Consider the following 22,496-nt stretch of genomic DNA (forward strand, 5'->3'; position numbering starts at 1 on the left):
AGAGGGGTAGATACAAGGTATGTGCCCACCAGCAACTATAGTTGCCGAACATTCAAATGAGATTTTCTAGAACAGAGAGCACAAAATGGAGGAAATAACTTTAGAACATGTTCATATGGGACTCAGTTAATATGATTATATGCATAAAAACATTATACAGTAATAGCCTGGTACAAAGGCATTTTTTTTTTCATGTTATCTGTAGGGCGAGGGGATTTTTATAAAACTCACCTATATACCTTATTTTAGTGCTTAAAGTTGGACATAATTAAGGCTGGGGCCTTAAGTGAGAGGCTGTCTGCCAGGCATCACCCCAGTCAAAGTGGTCATATGTCTAATCCAGCCCTTGAGTCCATCAACCCATAGGCCATGTTACAGTGGTTACGTCCACTATTTTTGTAAAGTCTATTGGCTCAAATGATACCTGTAAACAGCAGTATGAACTTTAAAAAACTGACTTTGTACACCTGTGCCGCACACTCAAGAGATCTGTCATTTACACCTATGTGTCTGGTCCTGTCCCCTCCTGTGGCCCCCAGTAGTAGGCGGTTCAGCAGGCGATCATCACTGCACACCTCGCTCTCATCAGCTTGCATCGTACATGTTGTCTTTTAAACTGATGATGATGGCATCCATCCAAACTGGTTGTGCACAAAACTACTATCCAAAAACGTATCGTACTGTATTGCCTCCAGCAACATAAGTACAACAGTAAAACAGTAGCAACAGCTCCATCTTGCCATCTCCAACTCTTAGAACTGCCCAGTGCTCCCCCTGTTGGCTGTCTCCCATTTCTACATTCTCAGTCACTTGTAAGAACATGCCCTCCTGCCCCAAAAGGCCATGATGGTGGTGGTAGGGGGGCTTACATTTACAATGTACATCACTTCATTGGGATATTCACTCATCTGCCCTCAATTCTGAATACAACACACACAAAAAAGTGGCCTTCTGAACACAAGATCACTTTGTAACAATTATTAAAATTAGTGATCTGCGGTCTCATTATAAACATTGCAGGATGAGGCCTGAAAGTGGCGTGTGCCATTTCCCACGCAAAAGATGTGATCTTTAAAAGCCAACTTGATGGGAGAAAATTTGACCCATGCTTACTAACATTTTGGAGATGGGAAATTGATGATGCAGATGGTCAGGTGAAAGCCTGATTGTAGAAATCTGCGAACCCTGTGCGAGAGGAAGTACTGTAGCTGTTTAATAGAATAAATGTAATAATTGTTAAAGAAGCACATTCTAAAGGTCATATCCTTGACTTTGTACTTTCTTCTGGTTTCTGCTCAGAGAACTTAGATTTAGTAGATGTTTTTGTGTCAGACCACAGAGTTCAAATACTTGCTTCTTTTTCTTCCTTTTTAAAACCTCACCCCATGCACTGTCTCATCATTACCAATGACTCTGCAGCCAAATTCAGTGACACTTTTTCCAATTGTTTTATTTCCAATCCAACACTTTCACAAAATCCAGATGCATTATTAACTTCTTTCCACAGTCACTGTCTTCCCATTCTTGAGGACATTGCTCCAATGAAAATCAGAAAGCTAAAATCACACTCCCTCCCCCAGATGCATGACATACATTCGATCCCTGAGACGAGCAGAAAATTGGAAGACAAATCAATTATTAGTTATTTAGAATACTCTCAGAGAATGTATGGCAGAGTCCTAGAAAACAGTAAAAGAGGCAATATCCAAAAATAATCATAAGCCCAAGGTCTTGTTTAAGGTCGTCAGATCTGATGTTAATGAACCATCCTGTACAGATCTTGAACCTGGTAATGATTGGACACGGAAATTCACTTCTCATGTTATTGGAAAGATAGACAGCGTTCTGTTTCAAATTTCCCCGGATCCACGAAATCCTTCCTCCTTTTACAATTTTCCCTCACACAACTTCAAACTACAGTATCAGCATCTCAGCATTAGATAAATTAATGTGTTTGCAACCTTGTTAAAGGTAACTCTGATATTTTTCAACCTGGACTCTTGTAATGATTAAAAAAATAAATAAATAAAGAGGGCAACCTCTGTAGGGATCCTTTCCATAATGTTGTCAGACACTTAAAACAATAATCTGAGCCTGCCAGTGGCAAAAACAAGCACTTTTAGTGGACGTACATAGGCCTGTCATGATAATATTGCGTAATATTGTACTTTTAAGACCATTTTTATTGTTGTTGTAATTTTGCTGTTTTTAGACCATTTTTTAAACGTATATAATGATAATAAAGGCATTATGATGCAAGTACACCCTTTTAAAGAGAAATAAACATTTATTTAACAAGAATATTTAGGAATGCAAAAAAGAAAATTTAAATATCCGAAATAACATGTAAAAATACCTAAATAAATAAAGTAGGCTGACCAAACGTCCTCTTTTGCCCGGACATGTCCACTTTTCACGTCCCGTCCGGGGCGTCCGGGGGGGGTTTATAAACTGATGATAATGTCCGGTTTTCCGTGTGTTTGTGTGTGTGTGTGTGTGTTAGAGTGCGGCACAGGCAGCATATTTCTTTCCGAACCCGAACTGAGCCCGACATTATTTAATGACCAAAGCACTGAGTTTGTGTCACACAGTTGTTACAGGCTATTTAACAGGCCGGGCGTGCTCTGCGGAGAGGGAGACCTCCGTGTTTGAGACGGGAGCGGGAAGCGGGAGGTCCGACGCTTCCAGCGAGACGAGAGGGAGAAATAAAACAAAATAAGATAAAATAGGAAAAATCTGTCTCCCTCTTTTATTTTATTTTCAGCGTTTAATTAAGGCGGAGGCGGGCGGCGGGAGGTCCGAGACTTCCAGAGAGGAGAGAGGTAGAAACAAACAGCCAATTTGTGTCTGTGTGTGTTATGTTCAGGTGTTGTCACGTAAATAACAGTGCCCAAGCAATAAACAGGACAGACAATAGGATTTTATTTATTTTTACACTACATTTTCACTGAAAGCTGACCGAATCCGACCCGAGCCCGAATACAATTTATAGCTACATTTTTGACGAAACGCGGCCCGACCCGTCGGGTACCGTCGGGCTCGGATCGCCACACTCTAGTGTGTGTATGTGTCTCCTATTGGGGCCTATCTGAATTTCTGTCTTTGAGAGATATTATTTTGTAATATAACTGAATTTTCTATCCATACATATAAATTTTAAATATATTATAATTATAAGGCATCTTTGAGTAAACTGCGAGTATCATTTAAGTAGGCTATGTCATGGCCGAGCCGAGTGTCCTCTTTTTTGGAAATCAAAATATGGTCACCCTAAAATAAAGACCTTTATAAATACAAAAAAATAGACTCTCAGTCCCTGTTAATAAAAAGTGCACTGTAATAGAAAAAAAATCAAACAACCAAAAATGATAAAAAGGACTCTCAGTCTCTTGTCAAAAATTGAAATTAAATAAATGCTGTGGCATTTGGTTTAGGAACAAATTCCATGTCTTTCTCTTACGCTCAATCGCACTGTGTGTGTGTGTTTGTGTGTGTCTGTGTGTGTCTCTGTGTGTGTAGCCCATAACCCTGCCTCCCCCACAAAGACAAAGAGACTCAATGACGAGCGCTTTCCCTCCATTCATTACACTAATGAACCAACTCACCTATGCATGGCAGTGAATGCTCTTGTCCCCCAGAAAACAAACACGCATGAATATGGCAATTAATTGTGGCCGGAAAAGTTACTGTCTCCCTTTAAATTTACCGTGCAATTGACCGACTTATCGCATATCGCGTCAGGCCTACATGTACATTGACGGTCCTCTGTTGTCCTCAGTACTGGATTAGTTTAAAAAACATTGTTGTTCCTGTCATTCACTTAGACACAAAAACATGAGAAAATATGGCTCAGGTTGAAAATACCAGAGTTACCCTTTAAGAAAAGTTCTGTATTTAAAGTTTCTTGTTATATAAGTACCATGTTATTTGACCCATCAACAGTTATCCTTTTATAGTCCTTCATACTGCAAAACTGACACACCCTGCTCTGTACAGTATGTACTACATTATGTACATATGTGCATGAGTTTTACACATATACAGTTGATACACTTGTAGGCATGCACAGTCCATTAGCTCATAAATTTTGGGTGTTGTGGACATTACATTCACGCTGCCATAAATTTACCCTCATGGACATGACCAGATGATGAAATGTACCTACAGAGGCCCTTGCAGTGAGAGAGAGTGGGAGGTAGAGAGATGGAGGAAAAGAGAGAGAGAGTCTCACTTGTGCCAACAGTGTTTTGCAGTCTCCCAGCACTGTGACTGTAACACTATTAAAAGAGAACACAAGGAAGGGGGGGGGGGGGGGGGGGACCTGGCAGGGTTTAGGTTTGTGCCGACATTACAGCCTGTTGCTGCTTTGTTCGCGTGTCTGACATCAGATGCTGCTGTTTGAGTGTGTGTATGTGTGTGTGTGTGTGTGTGTGAGGGAGAGAGAGAGAGAGAGAGAGAGAGAGAGAGAGAGAGAGAGAGAGAGAGACATGGGCCAAGACTCAGACACAAGCAGATGACAGAGAAAGAAGAAAAATGGCAACCCCTCCCACAACCCCCGTCCTTTCTGGGTTCGCCCATTTGGCCGTCAGACGGACCTTAGCAGGGAGAGAGAGGAAGGAAAATGAGACAGAGTGTAGGGGAAAGAGAAAAGTGACCGGAGGTAAAGGAGGAGAAGAGAAGAAAAAAAAAAACATGCAACAACTCCAACCAGAACAGAGAGGAGGCAGCGAGTGTCTGATGAAAGGAGAGATAAGTTGGAAAGTGAGGGAGCATAAAGTGTGAAGGAAGGAGGGGAAGAGAGAGAAGAGATACAAAGGAAAGAGAGAAGTACTGTAGGAGGAGGGGGGACAAAATGGGGGGAGTTGTCCCGCTCAGAAGGCAGAGATCGTAAAACGCCCTCCTCCACAGCTGTGAACATCGCAGTCACAAACACACACACACACACACACACACACACACACACACACACACGCGTTCACATTGCTCACATGCTACAGCTGTCTGCTAAATCAAGACTCCACTTTTATTTTGTCCCGTCTGTGGGCTGTGCTTACACACATACACACTCACACACACACACACACACAGTATGATAGGGTCGGACAGAAACACAGAGGAAGCAGGCAGGGCAGCAATGGGCTGGGAGCATGGAGACTCCCATTGACTTCTACAGACACTTCTCCTGGCTCAAAAAGGTGACGTTTCATTTGACTTTTTTCATCTTCCTTTTGTCTTTTTTCCCCCCTATTTTCATGTCTTTCCTTGGAACACATTCCTTCTGTTAGATTAATGCCTTGAAGGAGTTTCCTGTAATTTCTTTGGAAACGAAAGGAGAGCAAAAGGGGGAAGCTCCTCTGTCCCTGAGAGAGCTATCGCTCCAGCTCTGATGCATGTTATTGTCCTGTTTTTGTTGTCTTATTTCCCAGCGACAGTCTTTCTGAGATCATTTCCCTGAGCTGCATCTCAACTTGTTTTGGTGTTGTTAGGGTGCGAGCATGTGTGTGGAGGCATGCCTCACAAGGTTGTGTTATCAGATTAAAGCATTATCTATCAGCTGACTGCTGTTAACAAAGCAGTGTCTGATACTGCAGGATTCAATCAGAGAGAGACTTTGCCATGAGGGATGATGTTTTTAGGAATGAGAGTCTTGAGTTTTGTGTTGTCTAGGAGCCACATAAGCAGATCACTGTTGATCTTAACTGGTGCCTTGCCAAGGCTGTCACGTTGTCAGATGCTTTTACATTGGGATTGAAATATTTAGCTTTAAGACTCTAAAATCTATGTAAATTTATTTTTCATTTCTATTTCCGTTAGCATCAGTGACCTTTAAAGTAACCCTCACAAATTTGTCAAAGGGATACTTTAAAACCACTATTCAACCTACTCAAGCAGGTCTAACACAGACAAGACTGGGAAAAAAAGGAATCATTTATCATGCACTGATTTAATTCTTCTAAATCTGACACTTAAATAATGTTGTTTTCCTAGAGAGCACCATCTTTGTAGTGTTCATATCAACTTGATGCTTCTCTGCGTGACTCTGAGAGCAAAAAGCTGCTAAACTATTGTGCAAATCTGTTAAAATTACTGCAGGTGGCACTCTTTGTCTCTTTAATTGGCTTCTTCAGTATGCAGTATGTAAGAAACTGCACATTTTAAAACTTATTATACTTGACTTTAGTCATATCATACTGTATTCTGGGCACTTTTCCATCTGTTTCTTCTCTGATATCTAATCAATCAAGCCTGCAAATCAGATATCAGCACATTCTACTCTAGTTCTGATTCAATGTACTGACAGAGCAGATAGAGTGCAGTTGATTAAGACATGTTTGAATCTGAACTCGTCATCAAATCACTGTTTCCTGATCATTGTCAACATGAAAGATATTTTTTGCCATGTGATACATGTGAAATGCACCCCTGTGTGTGTGTGTGTGTGTGTGTGTGTGTGTGTGTGTGTGTGTGTGTGTGTGTATGTGTGTGTGTATGTGGGCGCGCACACAAATTTTTTTTTGCCACTTAAGGCATTTTTATATGTAGCCAGAGCTGGAGGCAATATCTGTCAGTATGTACGACTGTTATTTAAAGAAATTTCCTCAAGGCATTTTTTGAGATACCGCGTTCACAAGTATGGGATGTATGGACATCCATATGTTATGTTTTCTGGTTGTCCGTCTGTCCCATTTGCGTGAACACAATATCTTAAGAACACCTAAAGGGAAATTCTGATGAACTGATTAGATTTTGGTGGTCCAAGGTCAAGGTCACAGTGACCTTGCTTTTGTCTCTCACTGAGGAAAACGTTATCTCAAGAACACCTTGAGGGAAATTCTCCAAATTTGACTCAAATTTTAATAATGATAATCTGATTAGATTTTTGTGGTCAAAGGTCAAGGTCACTGTGACCTCATCATAACTCAAGAATTCATACATTTATCATGCAAATGTTGACATTTTATATCCAAAAAAGTCATAGGTCAGCTTCACTGTGACATCATAAGGTTCTGCATAAAACACCTTTCTTGGCCATTATTCAGCTTCATATCTCAGGAGCAGAAGGGGAAACATTTAGTCAGATACTGAATTGGTGACTCTAATCTTGAAACTGTGCTGATTATATAGATCATCTGTGCAGCAGGGGAAGATGTGTGAAGTATCCATGTGTTAGAATTTGTAACATCTTTACAGAAACGTGTAGCATGTAAACTGTCATGGCTACATTAGTCTGGACAGACATGGACATAAACTGTAACTACAACTTGACTGTTTTGTAGAGTCATACAACCGCAAGGCGGTATTTTAGTTTTGTCTAGTTTTGCTGTATGATTCGGTTGAAGTTAATATTGCAGTGTTGTTAAAAATATGTTCCATTATTAATATGCATCACAATGTAGCAAATGAATTCTACATCACAGGGAAAAAAACACTGCTCACTTCAATTCATTCATTTATTTATTTATTGTTAAATATTTTAATTTCCAAGTTAAATTTTATATTTTGGAAAATACTCCCAACTTGGTGTCCTAGTAGACAAATCCAGAGACGCCAAACTTGTTCTTTATCTCTTCAGGAAAATGTTATGATTTACAGTGTGTGTGTTATTTCCTGTCAAAGAGAAGGCCCAGTTATTGCTGTAACATGCCACAACAACCACCACGCACTGCACCTCTGTAGAAACTATCATGTTTATCCTGTGGTTTTACGCTTCATAGTAGTAAAAAGCAGTTTTTATCTGTTTTCATCACTGTGTGCAGCATGACTAAACATGTTTAGAGCATGCTTAACACTATCCATAAAAACATATTTCAGTGTGAATGTAGATCTGCAGAGACAGTGAATGAAAATTGACTCTGAACGCCACCAACTCACCTTCAAATTCACTCTTCATACTCACTGGGATTGTTGATTTTCAGGCTGCGCAGACATGCAGTTGAATTGGAGCAGCTTTTAAATTAGATTTAGAGACACAGTGGTGTGTGTAGAGAGACTACCTCAGCTAATGTGTTACACACGCTTCAGGACATAATCACATTCACACGTACCAATACAATGAATAGCAACATGGAATTTACGGAAATGTAGTTTGACCAGTGTTTTAGTCTGAGATAGAAGAGTGAGGTTTTGGATGCAGAGAAAGTGTATGACTGTAGACAATAGTGTCCTAAAAGAGTGACCACACTTTAAAATGGGCCAGAGGGGAAAAGTTAAAGTTAAAACAGGCTTTTGTGGCAGCTCCAGCTGTATTTACAGTAAAGTGACCACTATATGGAGCTTTTTTTTGTGAATCATTAAAAGTAGGTGCTGTCCTGGATGTTGTCATGCATTCTTAAGCACTGGAATCATATACAGCACTGTATGTCATGAGGAGTCCCACCCGCTCCTGGCCAGTGCTTTTAACAGAACAGTGCACAGCTTTCGAGAGACCCACAAATCTCGTTGTGCAGATGGCTTCACTTAAACAATGAATTGTTACCATAGAGATGTATACCTTCATCTGCTGTCACTTCTCTTTCATACAACCTTTAAATGGAAAGTTGGGTCTTTCGAAGTGGGGTTGTATGAGGAACTTGTCCATACACAGTAGATGTCAGTCAGAAGTTTGGAGAAGCAGACAGGAGTATGGCTTCAGAAGCTGCGCAATGTGCTGTTGTGGACAGGGGCGGCAGCAAAATGTATTTTAGCTTCTTAAATAATCCCTACCTGAAACTATGAAGAACAGTTTAAATTTATAGTATATTGAGAGTAATTTCACCACGTAACCTTTCTGTCAGATACCGATTTCTGAAAGGGAAGGCATTTGTGGCTTCAGTTCCCCACTCCTCAAAGCCACCAGACTCCACTGACAAAAAACAGTAATTTTAGCATGGCAAACATGGGAGCTGCTGGTCTACCACTGCATAGATGAGTTAGTTTGTGTTACTGTGTGACTTTGGTAAATAAGGACTAACTCTTTCAAACAACCAAGTCACACAATAACACAAACAGACTAACTGATCAAAGCAGCGGAAGACCAGCAGCTCCTTTGCTCAGGGATGTTAAATTACCGTTTTTCTCAATGGTCTGGCATTGAAGAGAGCAATGTAACAGCTTCAGTTCCCTGTAGGAAATTGTTGTGTGACAGTTAGGTAAAACAGTGAAAATATACTAAATGTAACATACACTTAAATAAACCACACACATAAACCGATAATGATAATAGTGATAATAAGCTTTATTTATATAGCACTTTTCATACAAGAAATGCAGCACAAAGTGCTTTACAATAAGGACATTATAAGCCCTAAGTGCTTCTCATGAAAATAGACATAATGAACATAAAACACTTAAAATCATAAAAAAAATCACAAGACGAAATAAATTATAAGTCATAAAATCATGACATCATAAAATCATAGAATTGTAAATCCATAAATCATAAAATCCTGTAAGATCCAACATTTAAAAGGAGTTTCAGCAGCGTGAAGTGTAAAAAGGAAGATTTTCAGACCTGTATCAAGAAAGTCAGAGCTAGTTAAAGGCTGGAGAGAACAGATACTTTTTTAGCTTTCTTTTAAGAATATATCGTGAGCTAGCCTCCCTGATATCATTAGGTGGTGTGTTCCATAGCTTTGGTGAGTGATTGACAAAGGCTGCATCCCTGATCTTGCAGCTGTTGCTGGGAACCTCCAATAAACCAGCAGCAGATGATTGCAGTGTTCTTTGAGGCAAATAGTTAACAAGGGAGTTAGCAATGTAGCTTGGTCCCAGCCCATGTAGGGCTTTGTATATAAGGGGGAGGAGCTTAAAATCAATTCTAAATCTAACAGGAAGTCAGTGCAGAGCAGCTAAGACTGGCCAAATGTGGTCTTTCCTCTTGTTTCTGGTTAATAGCTGAGCTGCAGAGTTTTAAATGAGCTGAAGTCTGTCAGTGGTGGGGTTTTTTTGGGAGGCTATGAGAAATGCGTTACAGTAAAGTGGGCTTGAAATAAAGGCATGGATCAGTTTCTCTGCATCTTTTTCATTTAGAAATGGTCATGCCTTAGCTATGTTTGTGAGGTGGAAAAATTACGCTTTCTTTGATATTGATCTTTTTTTATTTTAATTTATATCAATATATTTGATATTGATCCAAACTGGGGGCATGTATAGATAAGTACCCTATACAGCCCCATTTAACAAAACAAAAACAAAAAAACTATCCCTTTAATATTTGCTGTGCTGCAGGAAATGTACCTGTTGAATCAAAATGAACTTCATGTTGTTAAAGTGGATTGTATTTCCATCAGTCATGGAAAATTGCCCACAAAAGTGATAATGTGAAGAGCCTAACTCTGCCCCTGAATCCTTGTTCTCTCTCCCTCTCTGTCTCCTTCCTTCCATACCAACACAATCCAGCAGGCGATGACAGACAGATAGTAACAGACTGGCCTGGTTTCCTTTATCAGCCCCTTTAAGTGCTCTGTCACCCCCCTGCTACTCTGCAGGCTGATGGGAATATCTGTGATCACAGTACATTTCAAATACTTCCTGACTTCTCCCACTGGAGTGACAAACTGAAACTCATACTGTAACAGTATCTCCAACCTAACTATTGGGAGGTCAGAGAGACTTTCAGACACACTGCTATTTGCTGTATACCTTTGGTTACAGATAATTACAGATACTTTATTTCTTCCCATCCCCCCTTTCAGCTTGCTTGTGTCTGCGTTTAGTTTACAGTATGTTAATGGGTTTAATGTGTCCATATGGTCCGTGTCAGGTGGTCCAGTCTGTATTCATCCTCTGATCTCACTGACCTCAGATGCAGACAGATCATCAAGGATTAATGTTAGTTTTTTCTCTCTGTTCTTAGACAGTCATAGAGGTGTATAGTTAATTATCAGTATGTTTTTAATTGTGTTCAGGCTAAGAGCTAAAGATGTGTTTTCTCATCTGTGCTCTATGCCTTTTCTTTTTGATGCAATACGTTCATAAATGTTATCAGGGTGCTATCTATTGCTCTCCTTGTTTTTGATTAGTAATGATGGTGGTCTTGAGCTTAAAGCTTGTTTTACAGTTTCTACAGTTACTGTTCTGTGGGCAGTATCAGATAAGAGTTTCAGTTAAAAGCCAAAAATACAGATGTTTACATTCTTCTATCCGAATCTGGGTCATCGTCATGATGGCAGGAAGGAACACTTACGAGCAGTTACATCCACACTGAGGACATATTTTAGGTTACACGCTTTGTATTCTTTTCTGGACCGTCAAACTATTGTAGGCAGTTTGTTTTGGCCAGAGTTTAGACAGCTGAGCCAGCAAAGGTGGATTGCAGACATTAATAAATCTTTTACACATTAAAATATGGTTTCCTATTAAAAAGTAACAGTTGAGGTGAACAGTAGCTGCCTTTTCACACCAGCTTTATCGTTACTACTCTGTGGTTTGTCTTAAAATCTGTGTCATAATATCAAGGCAAGTAATAAACAGGCTCAAATAAATAACTGTTATTATGTTTTAGGCAAAATTGCAGCTATATTATTATTAATAATAATAATAATAATAATAACACTAATAATAAGGCCATTGCCTGGTTTTGTTTTTTCAAAATACAACATAAAAAGTAGGCCAGCCTACATGTTGGATCATTGTTGGACTTTCAGTCGATAAAAACAAGTAAAAAAAAAAAAAAAATAGGTGCATACATAAAACACACCAAACCACTTGAAAAAATGATTTTAATTAAGAGTAACAATATAAACATCAATACTATGGAATAGAAACATCCACAACTTACTGTAAAATTTCAGTTAGTAGCCCGGACTATTATTTGCTTAAATCACTGAACTCAACAGACTTATATTAGGGACAGGGACAGGGACAGGGACAGGCCTTTAATCCCTTTTATACAAAACTGTTGCTCAGCAAAAATGGCAGATGCGTTCAAATTGTTCATTTGAACCAGTATGAATATTACTTGTATAACAATTAGACTTTGAACAACATATCGATTATGTGTTGTTATGACACTTGTTTCACAGCACCTGAGGATGGCACCTGGCATACCGACACAACAGTACTTTATCCTGTTAAAGCAATATCCATAACTTGGATTATTTTTCTTTTGATTAGTGGACTCTTACGGACTCAAGTAATATGAATAACTTACAGTCGACCAATCAACAAACACACATATTCTGACTTCATGACAGCATCAGAGGAAGGGAGTCACTCTTGTTTTTTTGTCATGCCAGTAAATCTGAATGATTTACAGTCTTCTCTGGTGCTCATGGTTTCAGTAAAATGAACTGAACTGAGCTAACATTTAAACATTTATATTTGTGTGTGCAACCTAAACCGCTAACTAATGTTAGCTCCAGTGGGTAGCCAACAATCTGGTTTCATATATCCAAAGAACTTCAATAAGAACTGCTTGGCAACCAGACCAGGTGTCAAATTGGAACAAGCCATATATGTCAAAATATGTAGTCACACATGACTAGTAAAAGGGATTGGGCGTTTAATTGAGACTAGGCTTTTAATTGAAGTTTTACGTTAGTTAAATGGAAAGACAAGTATTGCCATCCATTTCAGCCAAGAATGGAGAAACGCCTACTCAGTTAGTAGATGTAGGGCTGGTTACACAGATGACGCTGTAACTGTCTTCTCTCAAAGACATCACATCTGTAGAGTCCATGACTTGCTTTAGCGCTGCATTAACCGATTCTAGAACTCTGACATCCTGCTACATCAGAATTAAATGTTTGCTTCAGTACCATCGTAATGACTGAGGCTTGCTTAAGAACACACCCAATCTCCTGCTCAGTACCCTAACTGGTAGCACAATCTTAGATCTTTTTCTTACAAATGCAGCATACAGCCTCAATCAAATCTGCTAGCTGCCCATTAGTAAGTAATATAAACTTACGTACTGTGTACAGTTACATAATGTCCATAAGGTCACGTAACTCTATTGACTTGTGGTTCAAACGGGACATGAACAGCAGTCTCCTGGTTGAAAGTCCATGTTTGTATGACCCATCCATCAACCCTCCTGCCCACCTTACGCAGACTTTCTTGCTTTTTAAATGTAATTTCTGTGTCCACCAAGACAAAAGATCTTCACTGACTTTGCATTAGCATTGTTTTTGTGTTGCCAGCGCGTAAACTTAACACATTGTGAGCCCACCACCTCTTAACCCGTTAAGGGTTCATGTCCATTTCAGATATAAATGAGACCGGGCTTATAGTTTTGTAGAGCTACAATATCACATTCCCAGCTTGCTTATAAGACAGTTGCAATCAGTCGTAATTAATGTAGTTCTAATGAAACTGAGGATATATGAGCAAATTTTATATGAAGGCACTGTTGAGCTTTTCCTCTGCTCTGAAGCTGAGAGAAGCAGAAACATTATCTTATCAGGTCCTGACTTCATAGTAGGATAATAGTGTTTTCCTCCCTCTCAATTTCCCAGCAGCAGCAGCAGCAAGCTGAGGAGTCCAGGAGTCAGCAACCCTGGACACACACACTCAAAGACAGGATAATCTGACTCTTTGGAGAGAAATGGAAACTGTACAGACTACATCATTGAAGCCTCACAGCATTTTAAATAGTTCTGCTTGATTTTCATTTTTTATTTCCTGACTTGTGGAACACGTAATTCTGCCATAACCTTAATAGCTAGTGACAAAACTGGCGACAGAGCTTCTGACCAAAAGGAAAGATTTCTCTCACAGTATTTGCATGAATACATATTGCAAAGCATTTTTGTTTGTTGACAGAGACTGACACAGCTTTTTTCCCCACTTAGCTGTGTGACTGCTAAAGAAATAACCATATCTGTTTATTTCAGACATGTTTTGTTAGCCTCAGAGTGGTCAGGGATGGGAACGATATGGTCCTCTGATAATCATAACCACAGGCTTCAGAAAAAATGTCGCTATTTATCGTTGTGCTATTTCAGGATGAATGGGAGTCTGTTGATCTTTCAGTTCTTTGTGCATAGACCAGTCCTGTACACAAAGAGTGTATCAGTGGATCAGCATACCATTAATAATGTGCAACATAAATCTATATTACTCTCACTCTTATCCTGTTACAGTATATTCACTTTATCTTCCATAGTATGTGTAATTCATTACGTGGCACGCTTGTCAGTTATGCTTTTTTCACAGTAGACACCGGTCCCTATATAAAGTTTTGACAATGTAATGTTTTACATGTTTAATTTTTAAGATGAAATAGAAATTACTGTGGTGGTTTTGACACTGTTTATCAGAACAATACCTTTAAATGTTTGAGTGAAAACAGATCTACAAATAGACGTATACATTTTCATTCCCTTTACTGGGTCACCTAAGGCCTAGTCTACATAGACACAGGTATTGTAAATAGGGCTTTTCCCTGCTTGTTATTTTTTTCTTTTCTCTTTTTTAAATCTGTTCACATAAAGCACTGTAAAAACAATCTTAAACCAAATGAAATCTCAAACATACAATTGAAGTGCTGTCAAAGGCATGCCAAACCAAGAGGTGGTGATGTAACCTTATCCCTCAAGCCAAGAAGAAGATGTTGGTTAATCAGAAGCCTGAAAAGTAGTTACTACTGGAAGGCTAAGTGGAGAGTGACCTCTAGCACATTCTGATGACACTGCATGACAAAATTGAGGAAGAATAACTGTTTGTCCATGTGTAAACATGCAAAAGTTTCTGTTAGCGAGGATAGACTCAGCACTAGTTTGGTCACATCCACCATTGCATGAAATGTAGTTTAATTTATGACACCTCACAAAAGAAATAAGGGCATACACTCTGACGTTTCAAGCCAAAAACTCAAAAATTAGTTTCTAAAAAGTTGCATTTGGACGAAAGGCCAAAACACATAGAAAAAGCTATGTTCAGCTGAGGGAAGATCAGCAGTGTGTAGTCAAAGGGTTTCAAGTGATTGTACTCCTGTATCTGGAAGGACAGTTACTGTAATACCTTTACATGCACAAAATATTCTGGTTTTTGCCCTTACTCCCCCCAAAAATCTATTCCTATGCTGTTTACATGCAACCACCTCCTAGCAAAGGCTGGCGTTGCGATATTTGTGCATAAGGTATCCAAAAACCCGTCAATACTAAAGTCTTTCATATTTAGAAGTAGGTGTGTTTCTCCTTCTGTCCTGAAATGTGGGCCTTACCCCAAAGCCCTGCAAAATGTTGGTTAGGTGGTTTGTGTGCAATGCAAAGAACTGACTGTAAACAGGCAAGAAACCATGTGATGCAAACTACGGTAAAACCCCCAACTGAGAGGCATATTCCAAATGTATGTTCCAAAGAAACAGAAAAATCCACATCAAAATGTCATAATTACCATTTTTATCTGGTTGTCTTTTGTCTAATTACAGTGAAAATATTAATTTTGATGCCTTTTGCTCATATTAGCCCAAACTAGATTTGAATTGGCTCTTTAGTATTAAACCTATTTATTTTTATTTGATTATATATTTTATCATGTGTTTGTATAATATTAAAAACTCCAAACAACAAATACAGTTGCTTTTAAAACTACTCATAAAAGTATTTTATTCCTTATTGAAAATCAAATTATGGTATGACAGTTATACTTAATGCACCAAGATGCTCACATTTACAGCCATGACTGCATCAGCATTTGTCTCTCCCTTATAAAAAGGAGTCATTTGTGTCTGAAAATGAATGTAATGTCTGGGTTTCAACTTGAAAAGTCATGATCCCTCCAACTTCAAATAAGCATACATTTGTAGCAGGTTTTGGTTCAGGGACTTCCTCGTACAGAGGTTTGGGTCACCTACAGCTGTTGTTTGAAATAAAGTTAACTCAGTCCTCCTTGTATGGAGGACAAGGCCCATAAGACAACACTAATGCTTGGTTGTTTTACCTTCTTGTTTTTCTGTGTCTTTATCCAGGTGAACCTGTGTTCTCCAGCCAACAATGAAACCTATCAAGAACGACTGCTCCGCCTAGAAGGAGACAAGGAGTCTCTGGTGCTACAGGTCAGAACTGTGTGAGTGTGTGCGTGTGTGTGTGTGTGTGTTTGTCCTTTTTAAACCTGAAAGAGAGATTGCACAACCAGTAAGTTTTACCACATTGTTCTGAGACTATTCAGTCTAAAATGTGTGCCATGAAAACACAAAGGTCCCTGTTTCAAACCCAACTGGGACCTTGAGTTGCACGTGTAGACTGTATAAAAAATGGACGTAGTCACCGTGATGTTACCTAATGGTCTGTTGACTCCTGTTCTAAGTCTTCAAGTTTGGCATTTTGGCTGTCGCTTTCTTGGACTTTTGGAGTCAGAAGTGAACATATTTAGACAAGAAGGTGGAGATAACCCTAATGCTAGCTGCTAGCTTAGTTAGAATGGTGCATTTACAGCTATGGTTAACTGTGATGAGTCTAATTTTCATTCATTATCCATAACTGAGTATCTGACTCTTCAGAGGGTCTTTTAGTAAAACCAAACAGTGAACAAGATTTTTAGGCAACAAAAATGGCTTTGGCTTCCAGTCTCTTTTAGAATCCATTTAAAGTGCTTTAATCACATACAAGGCTCTCAGTGATCTGCCACTGGAGTCTATAACTGAGCTTCTCCCACTGTACCGTCCAAACAGGCCCTTTAGGTCTGCTAGTATAGGTCTTCTAACTGTTTAAGAATCCAGGTTAAAAACAGAGGGTGGTCGAGCCTTTGCAGTTCTGGCTAGGGTTGCAGCAGTATGATATTTTTATGGTTTCACTGTATTACATTAATTGTTATTATTATGAGTCAAAATGACCCTTAAAGGAATAAAATAAGAGGGATTATTTTTGGTTGAACAAATGTTTAATTACAATAATTGAAACTTGAAGCCTTTTTTAAAAATGAAAGTTTGTGCAAAAAGTAAAAAAAAAAAAAAAAAAAAAAAAAAAAGGTTGGGGTGGAGCGCTGCAACCCTTCTTGAAACCATTTGATTTTTTTAATGGAAGTTTTTTGTAAAAAGGACTCCCTTTAAAAAAAGAAAAAAAAAAGTTGAGATTCTCTGTCTAGTTGGATTTTTTCCCAGTATTTTAGTTAAGTAAATGTACATGGTATGATAACCATCAATTTTAATAGCATGCTATACCTTAAAACCGGTATACCGCTGCAACTCTGGTCCTGACTCCGCAAGTCTTATTATTATGGGTATTATTATGGGTACTGACTCGCTTTTGGAGCCAGCCTCAAGTGGCCGTTTCAAGAACTGCTGTTTTTGGCAGGTCCACATTGGCTTCATTTTTAGCCCTGGAGTTTGTTTGTTTGGTTGCATGCCATTCCTCCTTCTATTTTCCCATGTCTCCTGTCAATCTCTGCTTCCAAAATATATATGTCTGCATCGACATTAAATTCAGTGGGACTTTTGTTGTCCTTTTGCTAGAGAAAGAAAACTCGCAATCGATGAGAATCATAATTGTTAATCTAGTTCAGTTGTGCTTATTTTGACATCATTATTTGAATTCCTATCATGAGTAAATGAGCCAGGGATTTGTCTGGAGGGATTGATTCCACACTGGAAAAACATCTTTGTTTCTAGTCTGTAATCCTACGACTTTAGATATTTCATAACAAACATGCCCAGACACCTTCAGACTGTCTGAGCATGTGTTTACTGACGACTTTCACAGTAACTATCAACATCAGTGCTGTCCAGGTAAAGCAGAAGATTATATATCTCTGCACAGTCTGATGTCAACAGGCTCTCACTGATCTTAGATCACTTTAATAGCTGGTTTATACAGCTGTGATCTCCACATTCTGTCTGTACATTGCTCCTAAATCACAGTTCTCAAACTGCTCCTCAGGCCCTCACCTGTGTGTGTGTGTGTCTGTGTGTGTCTATGTGTGTCTGTGTTTGTTTTCTACTCTGGGTTTGCTTTTGTGTGTGGATATTTTTTTAAATATTGAGTTAAAGTGCATCACCCGCCAAGATGTCTCTGTTTCATAAAGAGGTGGTGGTTTCTCAGTTCTCACCACCGCTCACTCACACACACGCCTACTTGTTACACGTTCTGCATGATAGACCAGCTGTGATTGGCTGATGCACAGGGTGACCGGGGTTTTCCTGACAGATGATTTAACTGGCTGTTGACAGGTCACCCACTTCAAGGTTCTTTGTTTTACTTTCTCCTCACCTGCCTTTCCTCCAGGACTCTGTTTATTTGAGGTGTTGTTTTGCTTCAGTGTGTCTTTGTTAGCTTACACACATCCTGTGTTTAGTGACTAACTTCCCTGTAGCCTGGTAGGGACCTTTCACCTCTATCTGCGTGTGTGTGTAGCTCAGCAGCGGAGCACAGCAGAGGTAAGAGTCTTTATCTTTGACATTTGGAGTTTATACAGATCAAAGTCATGCCATGAGTTTTAACTGTTTGTGATACTACACCTTTAAATAATGCTGTATAGCAGATGGATTACTCATTATAATTGTCAGGTAATTGTCAAATGAATGTTTTAGGTGCTAAACACACACATAGACAGGTGTGACTCATTCACAGACTTGTTCATTCATTTACCCACTAGTTGTTGTTAGGAAGCACAGGCCACCAGATCATTCAAACATCTCTGTAACAACACGTATCCTTGTTGTCTTTGCAATCTAGATTTTAACACACACTGAGCCAGAAACTTTGCACGAGATTTTTTATTGCCAGAGCACTCTGAGACAGGATGTGGCTGCAGGGCTGAAAATCAGAAAAGCTGAAGTGACAGAGAATCAGCTGCTGTCAGAGGAATTTTGGATAGTTTAAGAAAACAGGAGAATTGAAGTGTGTATGTGTGTGTGTGTGTGTGTGTGTGTGTGTGTGTGTGTGTGTGTGTGTGTGTGTGCGTGCGTGTGCCATGTTTGGCAGGAGGTGAGTGTGTTGTCAGGGAGATTATAGTAAATGTGCGATGCATTCCTGAGTGACAGACTTCTGAGTAAATGTGTGTTGTTGTGGAGCTGAGGAATGCCGGGTTAAATGTGTGCTTGTCTGGTGTGAATAAAGAGAGAGACACATGATGTGGGTTTGATCTTATATTTGTGTCCTTGTGTGTGTGTGAAATTTGCAAAACTGATGTTCTAACAGAAATCCCTTGGCCTCATTCACCAACCACCACCAGAATAATTTTCTTCTTAAAACTTACTTGTGCAATTTTCACAAAGAATCTGACATTCAGTAATGTTTTCTTAGTCAGAATGCACACACAAGAGATGTTTGTGAAAAATAACTGGTTATTGTGTTTTATTAAATTCATTAGAGAATTTAAATTGCAATAATATTTTTACAGTTTATACATTTTAAAAAAAAAAAATCTTTATTTTAATCATTCTACAAAAAGCATTATGATCTTTTAAAATAAACACTTGGCTTCACTAACACATCAGTTAATGGGAACCATGCCATCTAATAAATAATGATTGATCATGCTGGTAAACATCGCAGGCTGTTCGGCTGGGTGAGACAAAAAGTGACAATGCAGCATTCCGAATACATTAATAATAACTTAGAGAATGATTACATGAAATCGACCACCTTCAACCTTCTGCCTTCGCTCTCTGTCTCACAAACATGCACACCTTCGTGAATGCCACAGCGCTCATCTCTGTTCTCAGTCCTGAAAACTCTGCTTTTATAATGTATAAAGTTTGTGGTTTGCGGGTGGGGTGGTCCCTGTATGACCAAAGTGAGAGCTGTGTCCACATGCTTGGCACAAAGTCAAACACATTTTCAGTGCGCGTTGGCCTCTACCAGGGTTGTACCTTGTCTGCGACTTTGTGATATTCATGGACAGGATCTCAAGGCACAGTCAGGTGGAGGAAGGGGTCCGGTTTGGCGACCTCAGAATTGCATTTCTGCTCCTTGCAGATGATGTGTTTCTGTTGGCTTCATCACACCGTGATCTCCAGCATGCACTGGAGCAGTTTGCGGCCCAGTGTGAATAGTTTGGGATGAGAGTCAGCACCTCCAAGTCTGAGGCCATGGTTCTCTGCCAGAAAACAGTAGATTGTCCCCTGTGGGTTGGGAGAGTGAGTTGGTAAGTTGGTGAGTTGAGTGAGTTACTGCCCCAAGCGAAAGAGTTCAAGTATCTTGGGGTCTTCTTCAGGAGTGAGGGTAGAATGGAGCGTGAGATGGATAAACGGTTTGGTATGGCATCTTCAGTGATGTAGGCACTGCTCTGGACCGGTGTGGCAAAGAGGGAGCTGAGCCAGAAGGCAAAGCTCTCTTTTTACTGGTCTGTCTATGTTCTCATCCTCACCTATGCTCATGAGCTTTGGGTAGTAATGGAAAGAATTTGATCGCGGATACAAGTGGCAAAAGAGAAAGCTTAAGGAGAGCACAGACATCCGGAGGGAGCTTGGAATAGAGCTGCTGCTCCTTTGTATCGAAAAGGGGCATTTAAGGTGGTTAAGGCATCTGATCAGAATGCATTCTCGGTCCCCACTGTTGGAAGGTCTTCTGGGCACGTCCAACTGGTAGGAGGCCTCGTGGCAGACCCAGAACACACTGGAGGAATTATATATCTCATCTGGACTAAAAACGCCTCAAGGTACCCAGTGTTGCTGAGGAGAAGGATGTCTGGAGTACTTCGCTGAGCATGCTGCCCTCACGACCTGATTAGAGCAGATGAGAATGGATGGATGGATGGATGGATGGATGGATGGATGGATGGATGGATTGGTCAGATGGTTGATTAACATGTTTTCTCAGCATCCCATGCATCTTTTGCAGGGAATCTTTTTTGCTGTGATAAGCACTCCTGATGCTACTAAATATAACAGCTCATTCAGCGTTCACTTTCTGCAGAGGTACCGTCGCTGAAGAACTGTTGGAGGTTTATTATGCCTCTGTGCTGGCGATAACTGTGTCTTGAGCTTGAGCAAAATTTTGGTGGGCAAAGGTGAAGGTTGCCATGACCTTGCATCCGTCTTATTCTCTTGAACTCAGTATATCTCAAGAACAGCTTTTGATCAAGATTCACTTTTCACTCAAGAATTTTATGTCCAAAAGCTTGAAGATCATTTTCAGTGTTCTGCAAAAACACTTTTCTGGCCATTATTCAGTGTCGTATCTTAGGGACAGATGGGGAAGACATTTAGTCAGGTATTGAATTGGTGAAACTCATCTTGGTGTCCACCTTGAAACTGTGCTGATGGTATAGATCTTCTGTGCTGCTGGGGAGAAGATGTGTGTGAAGCATCCATGTTTTCACAGACATGGATGTAAACTGTAAGTGTAACTTGACTGGTGTGGAGAGGCATACAACCGTGGGGCAGTAATTCTAGTTTTATGTTTGGAGTCCAGTGCTCCACCCTCTTCAGACTTTTAGGTGGGCATTCTTGACTTGATTCTCTCAACTTTTCCTTCTTCTTCCTCTTCTTCTTTTTCTCCTTCTTCTATTTCTGTGTTTACAAGGCCCTGCAGTCTTACATACTTTTATGGGGATTTGTGGGGTATTTACCTGTGTTAATTAGGGTCAAATGGCTCAGGCATTCATTTTATGAGGATAGTGGGATTCATTATTATAAGAACACAGGTGCAAACAATTCTGCCGTTTAAAAACAATTCATGAATCTAATGTCTAATGACTTTAGATCTTTCTTAAGAACAAATTTAAGAAAATAATTAAGGAAGATATTGGTGACTGAGGCCCATTGCAACTACATAATTGTTTGTCAGTGTGTGTTTGTGTGTGTATGTGTGTATACACTTAAATGTTTGTGTGTGGGTTTCCATATCTCCATGTTTCCCTATGCAATACCATATGCATCTTTTTCTCTGTCTGGTCAGTTTAGCTAATTGAAATCATGTCACCCATTAGGTGAGTGTTCTGACTGACCAGGTGGAGGCCCAGGGGGAGAAGATCAGAGACCTAGAAAGTTCTCTGGAGGAACACCGGCTTAAACTGGCCTCCACAGAGGAGATGCTGCAACAGGTAATGCACTCAACCACACACATAGACACACATGTATCATATCAGTGACAAGTTGTTGCAGAACTCTGTCAACTGTTTTGACTTGGAAACTTGTAACATGTTAAAGTTCCTGTTTAATCAAATGTGTAAGTGATAATTCACAGCCCTCCAGGTGGCTAATTAGTGTTCCTGTGACTCCATTATGTGTTGGGAGACATTTTCAGTGTGACACACTGGCTTCATGTTCTTTGATTTAAAGGTGCCTTAAGGCAACCTGTCATCACCGGACCAATTAGTCTGGAACCTCTCAGTTAGTTTTCAGTTTCCTAGGGGCGTTATCAATGGCCAAAGGTCAAAATGCCTCAGGACACATTTGCATAGATCTACAACCAGCATTCCCACAGTCATGAAATTCCCAGAAAAGTTATAAAATCTAAAAAAAGCTGTTTTCCAGGCCTGGAAATGGTTTGGATTTAATGTAATGTTTTTGAAAAAGTTTTGAAATATAGTGTTTTGGCTAGGCATGTCCCGCTGGTAGGAGGCCCCGGGGCAGACCCAGAACACGCTGGAGAGATTACGTATCTCATCTAGCCTGGGAACGCCTTGGGGTC

At 39.8% G+C, this 22,496-nt stretch overlaps 1 protein-coding gene across 6 annotated transcripts in view; it reads left to right on the forward strand.

Moving 5' to 3' along the window:
* ppfibp2b (PPFIA binding protein 2b) overlaps window positions 1-22,496 on the forward strand; it is a 144,325-nt gene that overhangs the window by 59,340 nt on the left and 62,489 nt on the right. For 4 of the 6 annotated variants that reach the window (XM_049574417.1, XM_049574409.1, XM_049574410.1 and 1 more), the window contains exons 4-5: window positions 15,893-15,979; window positions 21,793-21,906. In XM_049574417.1, coding sequence (XP_049430374.1) covers window positions 15,893-15,979; window positions 21,793-21,906 — 201 coding nt within the window. Of the gene's footprint in view, window positions 1-4,638; window positions 5,196-15,892; window positions 15,980-18,118; window positions 18,296-21,792; window positions 21,907-22,496 lie in introns of those variants that run through there. The other 2 variants (XM_049574413.1, XM_049574415.1) reach the window with 2 other exon arrangements.

This window comes from Epinephelus fuscoguttatus, linkage group LG4 (assembly GCF_011397635.1).
Source record: "Epinephelus fuscoguttatus linkage group LG4, E.fuscoguttatus.final_Chr_v1".
Lineage (NCBI taxonomy): Eukaryota > Metazoa > Chordata > Actinopteri > Perciformes > Serranidae > Epinephelus > Epinephelus fuscoguttatus.